The sequence below is a fragment of the Tupaia chinensis genome, unplaced genomic scaffold (assembly GCF_000334495.1).
Source record: "Tupaia chinensis unplaced genomic scaffold, TupChi_1.0 Scaffold000116_1, whole genome shotgun sequence".
Lineage (NCBI taxonomy): Eukaryota > Metazoa > Chordata > Mammalia > Scandentia > Tupaiidae > Tupaia > Tupaia belangeri.
The window spans coordinates 1907607-1922511 of NW_006159580.1; the positions used below are offsets into that span (position 1 = coordinate 1907607).

Here is a 14905-nt window from a genome sequence, read left to right on the forward strand (position 1 = left end):
GGACATAAGAGGCTTGAAAAAAAAGCTCACGCTGCCTGTGTGTGCGTGTGTACCCAAAATCCCAAGAGGAGAATGGAGGAGAAAGGGTTTTAATGTGGCCATCCCCCTAGGGGGTGATTTCTCGCTTTCTGTCTCTGTCTCTCTGTCTCTCCAGCAAGCCCATGTACCATATAGCAAAAATCTCTTAAAAAGAATCTTGGTACTTCAACCTCTGGGCATGTATACGAGTGTTTCCTCTCAGTAGCTGAGTCACCTGTCCTCTGTCTGTCCTTCAGAACCAGGAGAGGAAGCACAGGACGTACGTCTATGTGCTGGTGGTCACGGAAGTGCTGGAAGACTGGGAAGACTCTGTTAACATTGGTAAGTCTCTGCAGACGGCTTCCGGGGAGCCCCTGCAGCCAGCCCTTGCCATGTCCCAGGTCGTTCCTCAGAGCCACACACGAGAGCTGGGAAGAGTAAAGGGAAGAAATAGGAGGAGGACGGTTTAATAAAACAAGGCGGGGCAGCAGGTGGTGTGGTGAGGTACTGGACTCCCACGCGGTTGACACAGTTTGAGTCCCGGAACCAACAGCTTGAAACTCACGCCAGGTGCATGTGTGTGCATGTCCGAACTCCCGAGAGGAGAACGGAGAAGGGATTACAGTGTGACCGTCCACCCAGGGCAGGGGGTGGTTTCTTGTTTTCTATCTCTCTGTTTCTCTGGTGAGTAAATGTGTCCTATAGCAAAAATCTCAAAAATTAAATAAGAAGGGGCCAGCAGGTGGCGTGGTTGGGATGTTGGACTCCCATAACCGCGGTTCGCATCCCAGACCCAGTGGCTTAAAACTCAGGCCAGGTGCACATGCATGTGTGCCCAAGACCCCGAGAGGAGAATGGAGGAGAAGGGATTGAGGCGTGGCCATCCCCCATGGGGGGTGATTTCTCACTTTTTGTCTCTCTGTCTCTCTCTGCCTGTCTGGTGAGCACACATGCCCTATAGCAAAAACCTCTCAAAAAAAAAAAAAAAAAACAGGACCTCGGTCTCCATCCCCATGACGCTCACTCACGTTGTTAGAGAAAGCTGCTGGTTTGGTGGTGTGAGCCCCTCCCAGAAGTTACCCAGCTGGCCCAGAGTTGCAGGGTGTCCCTGGGTCACTCATTCCCCTGCAGGGACACCCAGCTCTCCTGAGGAGCTGTCTGGTCTCTCAGATGCTGCTGCGTGTATCTCTCGGTAACTAACAGCTGCAGTGGCTTAATGGTTGGCTGATGGTTTAACTATTTATTTCTAAAGAAAAGTACGTTCCAGAAAAATAGAACACTAATTGAATTTCTTTTTTTTTTTTGGAGAGGTTTTTGCTATAGGGCGCGTGCTCTCACCAGACAGACAGAGACAGAGATACAGAAAGCGAGAAATCACCCCCTGGGGGGATGGCCACGCCGCAATCCCTCTCCTCCATTCTCCTCTCGGGATCTTGGGCACGCACGCACACGCGCCCGGCGTGAGTTTAAGCCACCGGGTCCAGGACTCCGAACCGCGGTCGACTACGTGGGATTTCAACAACATAGCCATTACGCCAACTGCTGGTCCCAACACTGAATTTCTGTTCTAGATTGTCTGGTGGATGAATTCATCTGCCAGAACCCCTCCCTTTATTGTTCATATATGCCTTGCCACCATGCCTCCCAAACACTATTCATCTGGGCATGTCAGAGCCCTTCAGCTCTTAATAATGACTTTGTGTCTGGTAATAATTTAGGTCCCTTTACAAAGATATACTCAGGGCTCAGCCCTGTGGCCTGGTAAGTAGTTAAAGGAAAGGATCCCGCATGGCAAGCCATAGTGTGAATCCTAGCCCTGGCAGCTTGAAAACCTTACCAGGGGTGTGTGCATGTGTGCACAAAATCCTGACAGGATGGAGAAATGGAGAAGGGAATGTTTTCTCCCCACCACCCCCTTTCCCCTCCGCCCCCATCCCCACCCCCACCCCTAGTGAGCATGCACCCTCTGGCGGTTTAAAACGGGTTCATTGCGGGTACGTTGAGCACAGCCTCCCTGATAGTCTGTGCTGAGGAGGTGGAGATGGAGGCCCCGGAGCGTTCCGGCAGGCGGGAGTCCGCACTTAGGCCGGGAATTTGTACGGCCCATGCTCTGCTGGTACCCAGACAAGCCTTTTACCATGTGCTCTCCCTCTGAAAAATGACCCTAATGAACGCTTCTGCAATATGAGGGATAAGCCTCTTTCTCATGATCTTCTGAGAAGACCGTGAGTCTGAGTCGTCGGACATCGGTGGCTTGGTGGTGAGGGCAGCTGGGAACCGTGGCTAACTGAGTGGTTACCATGGCGGAGCCTACGGCTCGGAAAGCACTCAGCCCGTGTGCCAGCCGTGCTTGCGTGTGACCCGAAACCTCAGGACGATGGAGAAGGGATTGCAGCGTGACCATCCTCCCAGAGGGCTTGCTTTCTCCCTTTCTCTCTTTCCGTCTCCAGCGAGTGTATGCACCCTCTAGCAGCTGTTTTTTTTAGAATGACTTAATTTATTCATTCATTTATTTTAACTTGACCAGAGAGAGACCCACAAAGAGGAAAAAGGGAAAGTAAGAAAGCAAGCCACCAGATCCAGGATTCGAACTGTGGTCAGCCATGTGGCTTAACCCAGTGACTTAAAACTAACACTGGGTGTGTATACCCACAGTCCTGAGAGGAGAATGGAGGAGAAGGTGTTTTGCCGTGGCCATCCTCCCTAGCGGGGTGATTTCTCTCTGTCTGTCTCTGTCTCTGTCTCTATTTTTAAATAGACTGTGTGTATGTATATATAATACACGTGAGCACGCTTATATGCTAATTAGAGCCACATTAAAATAGATCACTGAAATGCAAATGAAAAGGAGGGTCCAGTTTTCACCTGGGGAACTGGCAGCGATAGAGAAGGTCCCAGTGCTGGTGGCATGTGGTGAGACCGATGTTCCTCACACACAGGCAGGATCGAGGACGCCTTTTCTGAAAAGCATTTGGATAGTATATTTCATGAGCCCTTAAACACTTAAATACTTTATTTTGTAGTCCTTACGTCTAGGGACCTTTCCCTGGGAGGTGAAAATTTTTAAATGGGTAAAATTTTTTATTTCAGTTTTTTTGGTTTTTTTCTTTTTAAGTTTTTTTCCTATAGGGTACATGCTCTCACTGGAGAGAGACAGACAGTGAGCAGTCACCCCCAGGAGGGATGGCCATGCCGCAGTCCCTTCTCCTGCCTTCTCCTGCTGGGATTTGGGGCATGCGTGCACACGTGCCTGGTGTGATTTTCAAGCCTCTGGGTCTGGGACTCAAACTGCAGTCAACTGTGTGAGTCCAGTGCCTTCACCACCACGCCACCTGCTGGCCCCTACTTCAGTTTTATTTTTAAGTTTATTTCTTCCATGAGCAAAAGAGTGAAAAAGAGATGAGAGACAGCATTCCAGCATGGCCCCTCTGCCACAGTCCCGCGCTAGCCTCTGCCAGCCCACAACCTCGGACACTCGGTGTCTCCAGGGCTCTGGGTCACCCGTACAGGGCATCACCCTTTACCAGTGCACCACCATGCAGCCCAGGTTTAAAAAAAAATCATAGCACTGGGACCAGCCGATGGCGTAGGGCTATGTCGCCACACTCCCACATCATCGACTACAGTTCAAGTCCTGCACCAGTGGCATAAAGCCCACGCCGGGCGCTGCGTGTGTGCCCAGGATCCCAAGAGGAGAATGGAGGACAGACTGCAGTGTGGCCATCCCCCCCCCGGGGTAATTTCTCGCTTTCTGTCTCTCTGGCGAGTACACATGCTCTATAGCAAAAATCTCTCTTTAAAAAAAAAAATTCATAGTATTAAGTACAAATCATAATTTAATTTCTTTTTAATTATAGCATTATTTATAATAACTAATGGCTGCATTGACAGGGAAATAATTTTAAAAAGAGCCTTGCTAGCTATTAATGATGTAATGCAGCCATTGAGCATCATAGATTTCTTTTTTTTAAAAATAAGTCTTTTCTACTATTTTTCACTAAATACTTACAAATAAAAGAATCTGGGCAAAAACCTACCAGTAGAATCAGGATGCTACGGAACACTTTGAATACTCTCTCTCCAACTCCAGCAGTGGCTTCACCTGTCCTAGTGGGTGCTTCCTGTCTCTTTTTTTTCTTGAATTATTTTGTTTAACTTCGTTTATTTTAATTTGACTAGAGGGGCAGAGAGAGAGAGATTGAGAAAGCAAGCCACCAGGTCTGGGACTCGAACTATTGTCGGCCATGTGGGAGTCCAGCACTCTTAACCACCACACCACTTGCTGGCCCCCCTCCTATTTTTCTGGCACCCATCAGACTCTCAGCCCTCGTGTGGAAGGGTGGGGCGTGGAGAGAGAGAGACAGTGTGTGAGTGAGAGAGCGAGAGAGAGCATGAGAGAGACAGAGAGCAAATGTGGGGTTAGGAAAGGCGGACAGGAGAACTCAAGAAGTCCTCTTCCAAGCAAGGGGCACCAGGCCATGAGGACGAGCCCCAGCTCTGGGGTGCTCTCGCGGTCTGCAGAGCTGCACAGCTCCACTGTCACATGGTCCTGGGGCCAGGGCTGGAGGCTGGCTCACAGGTGAGGAGAGAACCCGGTTTCCCAGAGGAGCCCGACCCCCAAGGCCCTGTTCCTAAGGGAGGTCCCGGCTGCCTACAGGCAGACCCTGCAGAGTTTTATTCTCTCAGAATCAGTCAGGGCCCATCACGCTCCTGTCGTCACTGGCAGCAAAGTAAACAGCCGTCCCTCCAGAGGGTGGGGGCAGTGCTGCGTGGGCCACTCGGGACCCGGAAGATGCCGAAGGCCTCCAGCCCCGAGTCCCCATCAGTCGGCGGCATCCTCTGATTCTCCTGCCGACTCTGACACACTCTGGCATGTCGTCTCCCACCTGCTGGAACCTTCCCGACTGTGTGTCCCACACGCACTTCATGGTTACTTGGAATTCGGCCATCTCGTACCCAGAAAGCTTCAGGACCCGGGCCTGCTCCAGCGTCAGCACATCCCACGTCGCCCTCCCTGCACACCTTAGTCGGAGCGCAGAGTCACCACACCTCCTGAGGGCAGGGCAGGCCCAGCTGCCTCAGCTGCGCTCCATGTAGGGGTGGAGGGGGGAGCTGCTCCAGGGGCCCTGGATCCAACTCACAGGGAAAGCTGCCTTGTTCCCCGCTCGGGGGTGGTCCATTTCTGTGTATTCCGTGAACCACTCACTCACCTCCTCAGTGCGGTTGGTGAAAAGGAGACCAGCTTCCCCCTCCACCCCGCAACTCCGTGCTGACCTGGTGCAGGCTGTCTCTGTATTCATCAGCTGGGGAGCATCATACATTTGATGTAGAGATGGCTTCGGACGCATGGTCAGCCAGTAGCGTGGTGGTTAAGGTGGCAACCGAGTGGTCCACAGGGCCAACTGAGCTGTTCTGGAAAAACACACTGGGGGGACCAGCAGCTGGCGTAATGGCTATGTTGCTGGACTCCCATGTAGTCGGCCGCGGTTCGAGTCCCGGACCCAGTGACTTAAACTCACGCCAAGCACGTGTGCATGTGTGCCCAAGATCCTAAGAGGAGAATAGAGAAGGGATGCGTGGCCATCCCCCCTGGGGGAACATTTCTCGCTTTCTGTCTCTCTGTCTCTGTCTTTCTGGTGAGCACATGCGCCCTATTAGCAAAAACCTCTTAAAAAAAAAAAAATTAAAAAGGGGCCCGGCAAGTGACTTAGTGGCTACAGGTGCTGGATTCCCACATGGTCGACCATGGTTTGAGTCCCAGACCTACTGGCTTACTTCCTTGCTTTTTCTCTCTCTCTGGTCAAATTAAAAAAAAATAATAACAAATGGAATTAAATAAGTAAATTTTTTTTTAAAAAAAAAGAACCATAACGATCAAAAAGCAAACTCTTATCTGCACATACTGTGTGCCAGGAACTGTGGTCTCCCTCCATCCAGGGTTTCAGTTACTGCGGTGAACTGCAGTCTGAACAGCGGTGAGGACAGTAAGAAAGTTTGAGAGAGAAAAAGAGACTGTGTATGTTCACATACGTCTTACTACAGTATATTGTAATTGTTTATTGTTCTATTTTATTATTAATTATTGTGAACAATTTCTTAATGTGTGCCTAATTTAGAAATTGAACTTTATTGTAGGTCTCTATGTATAGGAAAAACTATATTGGGTCATCAGAAAAGTCATGACGTGTTTTTTCTTTTTTTTTTTTTTTTTTTGAGAGATTTTCACTGTAGGGCGCGTGCGCTCGCCAGACAGACAGAGAGAGACATAGAGACAGAAAGCGAGAAATCACCCCCCAGGGGGGATGGTCACGCCGCAATCCCTTCTCCATTCTCCTCTCGGGATCTTGGGCACGCACGCACACGCGCCCGGCGTGAGTTTTAAGCCACTGGGTCCGGGACACGAACCGCGGTCAACTACGTGGGAGTCCAGCGACATAGCCATTACGCTAACTGCTGGTAGCCAAGTCATGACGTGTTTTTCTGTGCAGAAATGCATCGTGGCTTTTCCTACAACTGGTAGGCAGAGTCTGACACTATCTCCAGTTTCTGGAGTCCGCAGGGGGGTGGGGGAGGTCTTCGAACATTTCCCCTGCAGGTAAGAGGGACAGGGCTGTGCTTTTCAGGTGCTTTAGATGTTAATTCTCACAACAGGCTTGTAAGAGAAGTCCTATTCTCTCTGCTTGATACGTGAGGAAAACTTAGCCAGGGCCTCGTAGCTTGTTAGAGCAGTGGTGTGTCTGGAACATGCTGGCTTAGAGGCCTCGTCCCTAACTGTGGCACTTCAGCAGAGCCTGTCAGGATTTCGAGCACCTCAAGGCATGAGCCCAGTGCTGGCCGGTTAGATACACTTTCTTTTCCAAGTGTGCGTGAGAGAAAAGCGAATGCACTGAGGCCTTGGGAGTGGTGTCCCTGGTTTCCAAGGGGGCGGGTACTTACTGTGTTCTTCCTGCTTCCCTCCGTCTCCCCGACTTTTAGCCACGATATTACTTGTATAAGAAAAAAATAAAGGATTTAAAAGTATTACTTGAAAAAAGTCATAGATTGAAAATTAATAGCAATTGTACTGAGTTTATTTTCCCTTTTTTGGTATTTTTTAGTATGTAGATAACATTACTCTTACAAAAAAAAAAGTTAAAGAAATAACTGATTACAAGCCAACTGTCCTAGAAATTCTGGAAGCCAGTGCCCAAGTTGATTTTTGCAGAAGATGGGGCTGTTGCTGGGCTTGTGCGAGCTGCGGGAGGCCCCCGAGCCCAGAGGGTCAAGAGGAACCCCCGGCAGTGGCTCTCTGTGGAGGGCGGGTTTAACAGTTCCTCTTAGCCCTTCATTTTTCTACAAAGCGCGCTTTCATTACTTCTGTAAGGAAAGAGAGCAAGGGAAAAATGTATATGTATTTTAGTGTCACCACTGGCATTGTAGTTGGGCGGCTGGATCCCACATGGCTGACTTCCTGGTTCGATTCCCAGACTGGGCAAAATGTGTGCCCGCCCAAAATCCCAAGAGGAGAAGGGACTGCAGCATGGCCATCCCCTTTGAGGGTTGCTTTCTCATTTTCTCTGCCTCTTACTCTGGCCAGTGCTCATGCCTTAAAACAAACTTTTTAGGGGCCGAGTGGTGTGGTGGTTAAGGTACCAGACGCTTCCCATGGCTGACCATGATTCAAGTCCCGGACCTGGTGACTTGCTTTCTCACTTTCCCTCTCTCTCTCTCCGTGTCTCTCTCTGGTCAAATTTAAAATAAATGAATGAATAAATAAAATGAAATAAATAATTCTTTAAAAAAAAAACTTTAAAAAAATTTTTTTAGTGTGTCAAGAAGTATTGCTTTAATCTTTTCTTCCACATCTTCTTGAAGTTCTAGGCTCAGAAACTTCCCTCTTGCACTAACTTCTCTTTCACTGTGCCTCCACAGGAAGGAAGAGGGAATGGTTTAAAATAGAAGATGCTATAAAAGTGCTGCAGTGTCACAAACCCGTGCAGGCCTCGTATTTTGAGACGTTGAGGCAAGGCTACTCTGCCAACAATGGCACCCCGGTCGTGGCCACCACGTACTCGGTTTCCGCTCAGAGCTCCATGTCAGGCATCAGATGACTGAAGACTTCCCGTACGAGACGTGGAAATTGGAACCTGGACTGAAGCGCAGCTCTTCCCTCTCACCCTGGCTCTTTTCACCTCCTCACAGGCCTCCTCTTTCAAATAAGGCATGATGGGCATCCGAAAAAGGGTGTGTTGATAATGTTGCAGTTTGGTGTTACGTGATGGGGCTTTGTCTTCTCTTTTCGAGGGGTGGGGGTGGGTATATGTGACGTGTAAGTACTTCTGTGCATGAGCGCCTCCCTCGTCCTCCTGCGACCTCCCGAAGGGAGGCAGCCAGCCTCCCCCTGCCTTGGATCCTCACATGTTCCTGTGTGTCTCACCCCAGCCCCAGCCAGACCTTTTTCTTTGATTTTTAATGATTTTTTAATTGAAAAATACCAGTGTGAGAGGCGACCTTTCGAGACTTTGTCCTGTAACGTGCCGCTTAGTCCAGTAGCATGGTCACTTTCACTCCAGGGAACATTTATCTACACATTATATACGGGACATATAATATGTAAATAAATGACTTTTAGAAAGAGGAATTTGTTCAGTTTTTTTAAGGTTTGGTTTGGTTTTGTTTTTGCTTCTGTTTTTTAATTTGGGTTCTGTCTAGAATGGAGAGCCTCACAGTTGATTTCCTCTTTTGTTTGTGATGCTAGGGGCTAGGCAGACCTCCCTGTCCTCCCTATTCGCCAGTCATTGGCTGTAGTTACGTAGCCACAGGAAGAGCTTAGTTACCTTCGCCGTGCTCCCGGGACTCATGGCCTTCTCTTCTCCAAGCTGTGTTTCCATGCCAAGAAAGAAACAGGAGGAAACCTATTTTCTTTTCTATGACCAAGCCAGGAGCAAACGGCCTCAGCCTCCATCCGGAGAAACAGTGACAGAGATCGAATTCTGCCCTACGTGTTGACAATAGGGCTTGAACTGGATTTTGGTATTACTCTCTAAAAAACTGGAGCGTCGAGCGCCGTTTCTAGCCCGCTGGTTGGAATCTTCCATAATGCTCCTCCGTGCCGACAAGGCCTCTCTTCCTGTCGTACATGCCTTACGCCGCACTGAGCTGGATGTCGCCCTCGCACTCCGGGGCACCTAACTGTACTCGGCAAGTGCGGCCGCGTAGTTCTGTCCCCACGCCGGGAGCCACACTGAGGTCCTGAGAAGTCCACAGCGGGGAAGTCCGGGTGTTGGCTAGTCTTCGGCATGCGCAGCACTTCTCTGGCCCCGTGGAGCCTGCTCAGAAATCCTAAATTGGTCTCCCACCAGGATGGGGGAGGCCCCCTCTGCGGAGAAGCGGAGAAGCGCTGTGAGAGGGAGGCCGTCATTTCCTAGCGCGGCCTTGGAACGCACTGGCTCCCTGCAAACTCCCTTGTTTCTGACACAGGTCTCCTGCTGGCGTCGTTCTGCGGAGAGGCGCTGTGAGAGGGAGGCCGTCATTTCCTAGGCGGCCTTGGAACGCACTGGCTCCCTGCAAACTCCCTTGTTTCTGACACAGGTCTCCTGCTGGCGTCGTTTGCCGGTTGTGTTGTTTAGTTGGAAAGTAAAAAGGTCTTGGAATTGGGAGGGCGGAGAGTAGGGAGCGGGACACTGATTGATCCCTGGCTCGGGACAGGAGATGGTTGCTGTACTCTCAGTGGCATCTCCTTTGTCAGAACATAGCCAAGATGTGAAGTTTAAATCGTAGTTTTCTTTATTTAAAAATTCTAATAAATACGCAAACTTTGAAAAGCTTTTGCTCTTCCCTCCCACCACAGTCAGTGTCTGTCCTGGCGGTCCTGTCATAGAGTGTCAGCGTCTTGGGGGACATCAGTGGTGGACTTGAAGTTTTGCTGTCTCCTCAGTCTGCATCCTCTCTCTCAGCCCTGACACAGGCAAAGGCAGTGCCAGTGGCTTTCTTGGGAAGCCATCGTACACATCTGTGCGACAGTGAAGGTCCCAGGGGAGAGAAGCAGCACCACGGGCTCTGAGCCCACGCACTGTCTTGCTGTTCCCACACCCTGCTTAAAAACAAACGCCGCGTCTTACTGACTTAGAGCGTCCCAAGGCTCTGTACACAGGAAGGCAGGAATGACATCGTTGTAACTTAGTGCTAAGTTCAATCCAAAAACCGTCTTCTACATAAATTCTCCACATAAATTCTACCTGTGTGACACGGAGTGCAAAGGAACGGCAGTGCTAGCAGTAACGCGTGTGTTTCTCAGTGTGGAGACGGAGTGACCGGCCGGTGTGACAGTGCCCTGCCCTCACAGGTCCAGTTCTGGTTGTGGTTGGCGTCTCTGAGTCAGGGAGGTGACGTGAATGGGTCCGATCAGTGCAGTTAACTGGAGAGGCAGCGCTGCTGCTCTCCTAACTGGCAGAGGGAGGCCTTGTCTGACTCCAGGACCGATGGGCCTGGCGCTCTTTCCTGCTGCACTGGGGTCCCGATGCGCAGAGATTGGCGCGTTTCCCTCCCGCGCAGCGTCACCGCCGTGGCTGTCCTTGCTGCTGTGTAGTCTCGGTCCTTTGTGCTGGATTAGTTAGGCCCATGGTTGCAGTACCCTTCATCTTCCCAAAGAGATGAGAAACGAAGAAAGTACGGGAACGGCCCAACTTGCAGGGTGCTTCGTCGGCGCGGTCTCCCTGTTCCTTCTAGTGCTGGCCTGGGTGGGCTCCACGGAGACAGGTTCCTGTGTCGCTCTGTCGCGCACAGTGAGTGTCCCTGGCCTAGCCTTGGCGTTCACCGTTCACCAGAGCCCACCATGTGCAGGGTAGAAAAAGGCAGAGATGGATTTTTATTTTAATTAAATTTGGCTTTAGTTTATAAATTGCAGACGTTGGGGAAATCCCAGTGAGGTCAGGCAATCTTTTTGGGCCAGGACTTTGTGTGTGTGTGTGTGTGTGTGTGTGTGTGTGTGACCTATGTTAGATTTTCTGTAGCTTTCTAGAAACAACGCAGCCCATTAAACAAGAGTCTTGACTTTTCTCACAGCAAATGGAACAGGATGGAACAGTGAATGAACTGACGGTATTTTGTTTTTACAAGTGTCCACCGCCCCACCTGCCCCGTGTGGTGAGGGCTCCCTTACTGCTGATTCTGGGCTCAGCCTTCTGGAGGGATCAAAGGCTGTGGGAGTGTCACCCCCTCTGAGGCTGCGGAAGGCCTAGAGGGTGGCATCGCCACACGAGTTCCGCCTCTGCAGTGCCCCACGCGGTCCCGTGAACAGGGAGGCCCTTGAGGCCTTGCTCCTCACAAGCTCTGGAGCCGGTCTCTGCCCTCAGAGCGTCTCGCAGCAGTCCTGCAGACGCGTTGCTACATAGTCAGGTCTCTCACTTTTTTTTTTTTTTTGGAGAGGTTTTCACTATAGGGCGCGGGCGCTCGCCAGACAGACAGAGAGACAGCGAGACAGAAAGCGAGAAATCACCCCCCGGGGGGGATGGCCACGCCGCAATCCCTTCTCCTCCATTCTCCTCTCGGGATCTTGGGCACGTATGCACATGCGCCCGGTGTGAGTTTTAAGCCACCGGGTCCGGGACGTGAACCCCAGTCGACTACGTGGGAGTCCAGCCACATAGCCATTACACTAACTGCTGGTTCCCCATGGTCAGATCTCTTCGTGACAGAGAAATGTTTTCTGTCTGGATGATAGGAGTCAGCCCATGTAGTCTTTTAGGCTTGCTTAGAATTTAAAAGTCACTCCTTGTGGTTTTTAAAACTTCCGCGCAGAACTTCCTCTCCCCCTCTCCCCCTTCTCTTCTCCAGTGTTGTGCCCCAGTGTATACGACCCTGAAAAGCCCAGTGGTGATGGGTGTCGGCTCCTACCCTCCCGAACCGAGATGACATTCAGTCTTAGTTCCCGTGGGTGTGTGTGTCCCACGCTGTGCTTCCCACGGAGTTCTCATCCGCGTGCTGTAGTAACCCTGTGTTGGAGTCCCATGTTCGGCTTTTAGAAAACCGCAGCTAAACAGCCTAGCCTGAGCACATCCACTGTTCAGTTCACAAGAAGGATTTGATCATCGTAATGTGATTTTTGCCACAACTTTTATTTTAGTATTTTAAAGTGTTTCTGAGCCCGTCCTAGTCGGAAGTAGTTCTAGCATTGGGCAAAAGACCTGGAGAAATCTCCAGAGCGGGATGAATGTTTACCGTAAGAGAAGCGAGAGTTGACCATAATTGATAATCTAGCTTCATGCTGCTCCCATCTGCACTTCCTAAAATAATACACAGCTTACAAAAAAAAAAGACATCCAGGACAGTTAGCGCCAGCAGCCGTGGGAGGAAGGAGATTACTTACATCCAGCGGCTCTTCTAGTTCTCATTTCTAAAGGCTGCGCAGCCCCGTTTCCACTGCTGAGCGGAGGGGGCAGTCGCTCCCGAGTCCGTCCCCGTCGGGTGGCGCCCGTGTTGTGGAGGCTGTGGGGGGCTTTCAGACTGTTGGCAGCTCGGCCTCGCTGCCGGTGGGGTACCACCTTGGTTGGAATGGGCAGGAGAGCTGTTTTCCTGTCACACTGGGTGCCACCTGAAGCAGTAAGATACTTGGGATGTGAACGAACAAATGTTAGAGCTTAGGGAGCACCGACCGCTGTCCATGAAGGATGCTGATCGCGCGTCGGCCCGACACGTGGTCACTGCAGGTCCTGGCAGCCCAGAGGTTTTAGGCATCCTCTCCTTTGGAGGCCAGGAGCCTTCCACCCTGCCTCTGAAAGGGCAGCTTCACATTTTGACCACGTTTTTGCATTAAGCCCCCAAAAGTCTTGTCTAGCCACTAACCTTTTAAGAATATGAGAGCCCTCATTGGGTCATCCAAAAAAAAAAAAACACTTCTGGCCTTCAGATGAATCAAGTAGTTTGCTCTCCTAGTCTCCTTAAAAATTAAGGCATAAGGGCCAGCAGGTGGCATGGCCGGCTGCACAGTTCAAGTCTGGGACCCAGCAGCTTGAAAATCATGCTGTACATGTGCGTCCGGAACTCCGAGAGGAGATTGGAAGAGAAGGCATAATGGTGTGGCCATCTCCCCGGGGGGTGATTTCCTACCACCACCCCCCCTTTGGCAGGCAAATAAAGAAACAAGAACTTTTTCGGGGGCTGGCAGGTGGTATAGTGGTTAAAGTGCTGGACTCCCACGTGGCTAGCTACGGTTCAAGTCCTGGACCTGGCGGCTTGCTCTCTCGCTTTCCCTTTCTCTCTCTCTGTCTCTGTCTGGTCAGACTAAATAATAATTAATACTATCATAAAAAGTAAAATAAAATAATTCTTTTTTTAAAAAAAGAAACAGGATCCTTTTTTAAAAAAAGAGGGAAGCCCAGTTTATGTGGATTTGAGCACAGTCCTGCCAACAGTCCCGTGGTTCTGGCTGTCCCTGCACCGTGAAGGTTTTTAAGTCAAAGGGACATGTCTCTTCTGAAGCTTTGTGTAGTGTTGATTTGGTGAGCTTTATCTTGTCTTAGAAAATGAGACATCCCCCCAGGGAGGGGAGCTCAAAGGGGACCTGCATTAACTCAGAATTCAGCAGGCTGGGCCAGTTAGTAGGTAGCGGTTAAGGCGGCTGGGTCCCACATGGCCAACTGCGTTGTTTGAGTTCTAGACCCAGCAGCTCGAGAAACACACCAGGCACATGTGCGTGTGCGCCCAAAATCCCAGACGGAGGGAGAACTGAAGGAGAAGGGGATTAATTTAAAAACAAAAAAAACCCCAGCAGACTAGGAAGAGCTCTATTTAAAGAAGAGCACACTTTTGACCTAACAAGTACAGTTGGGTTCTAGAAGACGGAGAGGGCAGTCAGTTGTTCAGTGGCTCTAGGCGCCCTTTGATCTCCATTCTCAGTTCTTCATCCCAGCACTGCCTTGTCTTATTATCAGGCAACACCAAAAAAGGCATTTAAAGCCCAAGACATAGGCTCAAAAGGATGCAAAACTAGCAACATTGTCGTTTTGTCAGGGTCATCACCATTTTCATCTGTTGCCCGGCCTGCCACACACTCCATCCAGGCCAGATGTGAGGATTCTGTTCATCGCTGAGTCAGAGGACGCAGATTCTGGCCTGGAATAAGTAGGATTCGCTTATTATGAGTCGGTGAACTCACCGGTGAACGTACCAACAGCGTAGTAAAACAGCTTTTCCAGATGGAAGGTTCCAGCCAATTTAGATCAAAATCTTAAGTTCTGGAGCCCCTTAGGAGAAAGCAAGGCTGGCCTTAAGACTGTACGCCCTTCTCGGTGGTGGAGGAGAAGAGGCTCGTGTCTAGGGAGTCGTTTCGCCATGGAGGTTGCCTGTAACCCCCCACAAGAAGTAATCCTGATTTGAGCCTGTCTTCCTCAGCACTTCGTGCTGAATTGAAAGGTTAACTTTAGGCAGCAAGAGCACTCTGCCTCTGCCCCTCTTTATTGTCCCACCGGAGGAAGAAAAGAGCTTTTCAAGGTCGGACCTTAGGCTTGAACTTCCTTGGTCATAGAGGAAGTGCCGCTAAGAAATGACCCAGAGGACATCTAGTTCCATCTTTTGATCCCAGCAATGTAGCAGGTAGGACTTAGGGCAGGACCAGGAGTTGTGAAGAGGACAGCAGGCCTCTAAGCGACAGCACGCAGAGAGAAGCCTGCTCTTTCCCCACTTCGCTTCTAGCTTTCCTGGGCCGTCTTGCTCAGAATCTTTCAGAAGTCTGGTTTGCTGCCAGAACCTCACCCTTCCACCTCCATCTGGGAACAGATGTAGCTGCTCGGGGTGGAGATACACGGGGAAGTCCAGACCTGGCAGCGTGGTGTTCATTCATAGTGAGGAGAGCCGCTGGTGTCCTCTCTCTCTCTCTCTCTCTTTTTTTTTTCGGGGGGGGGGGGGTTTT

At 50.5% G+C, this 14905-nt stretch overlaps 1 protein-coding gene and 1 long non-coding RNA gene across 2 annotated transcripts in view; one reads left to right on the forward strand and one right to left on the reverse strand.

Moving 5' to 3' along the window:
* NUDT3 (nudix hydrolase 3) overlaps positions 1-11200 on the forward strand; it is a gene marked incomplete at its 5' end in the record, with an annotated part of 155591 nt that extends 144391 nt beyond the window's left edge. The window contains 3 exon segments of the mRNA XM_006144199.3: positions 276-360; positions 7930-9477; positions 9589-11200. Of these exon segments, the coding sequence (XP_006144261.2) occupies positions 276-360; positions 7930-8108 (264 nt within the window).
* Positions 11201-13992: 2792 nt separating this feature from the next.
* The window catches only part of LOC114007044 (uncharacterized), a 2181-nt gene continuing 1268 nt past the window's right edge, over positions 13993-14905 (reverse strand). The window contains exon 2 of the long non-coding RNA XR_003548701.1: positions 13993-14743. This is a non-coding gene — a long non-coding RNA (uncharacterized LOC114007044). The remainder of the gene's footprint in view (positions 14744-14905) is intronic.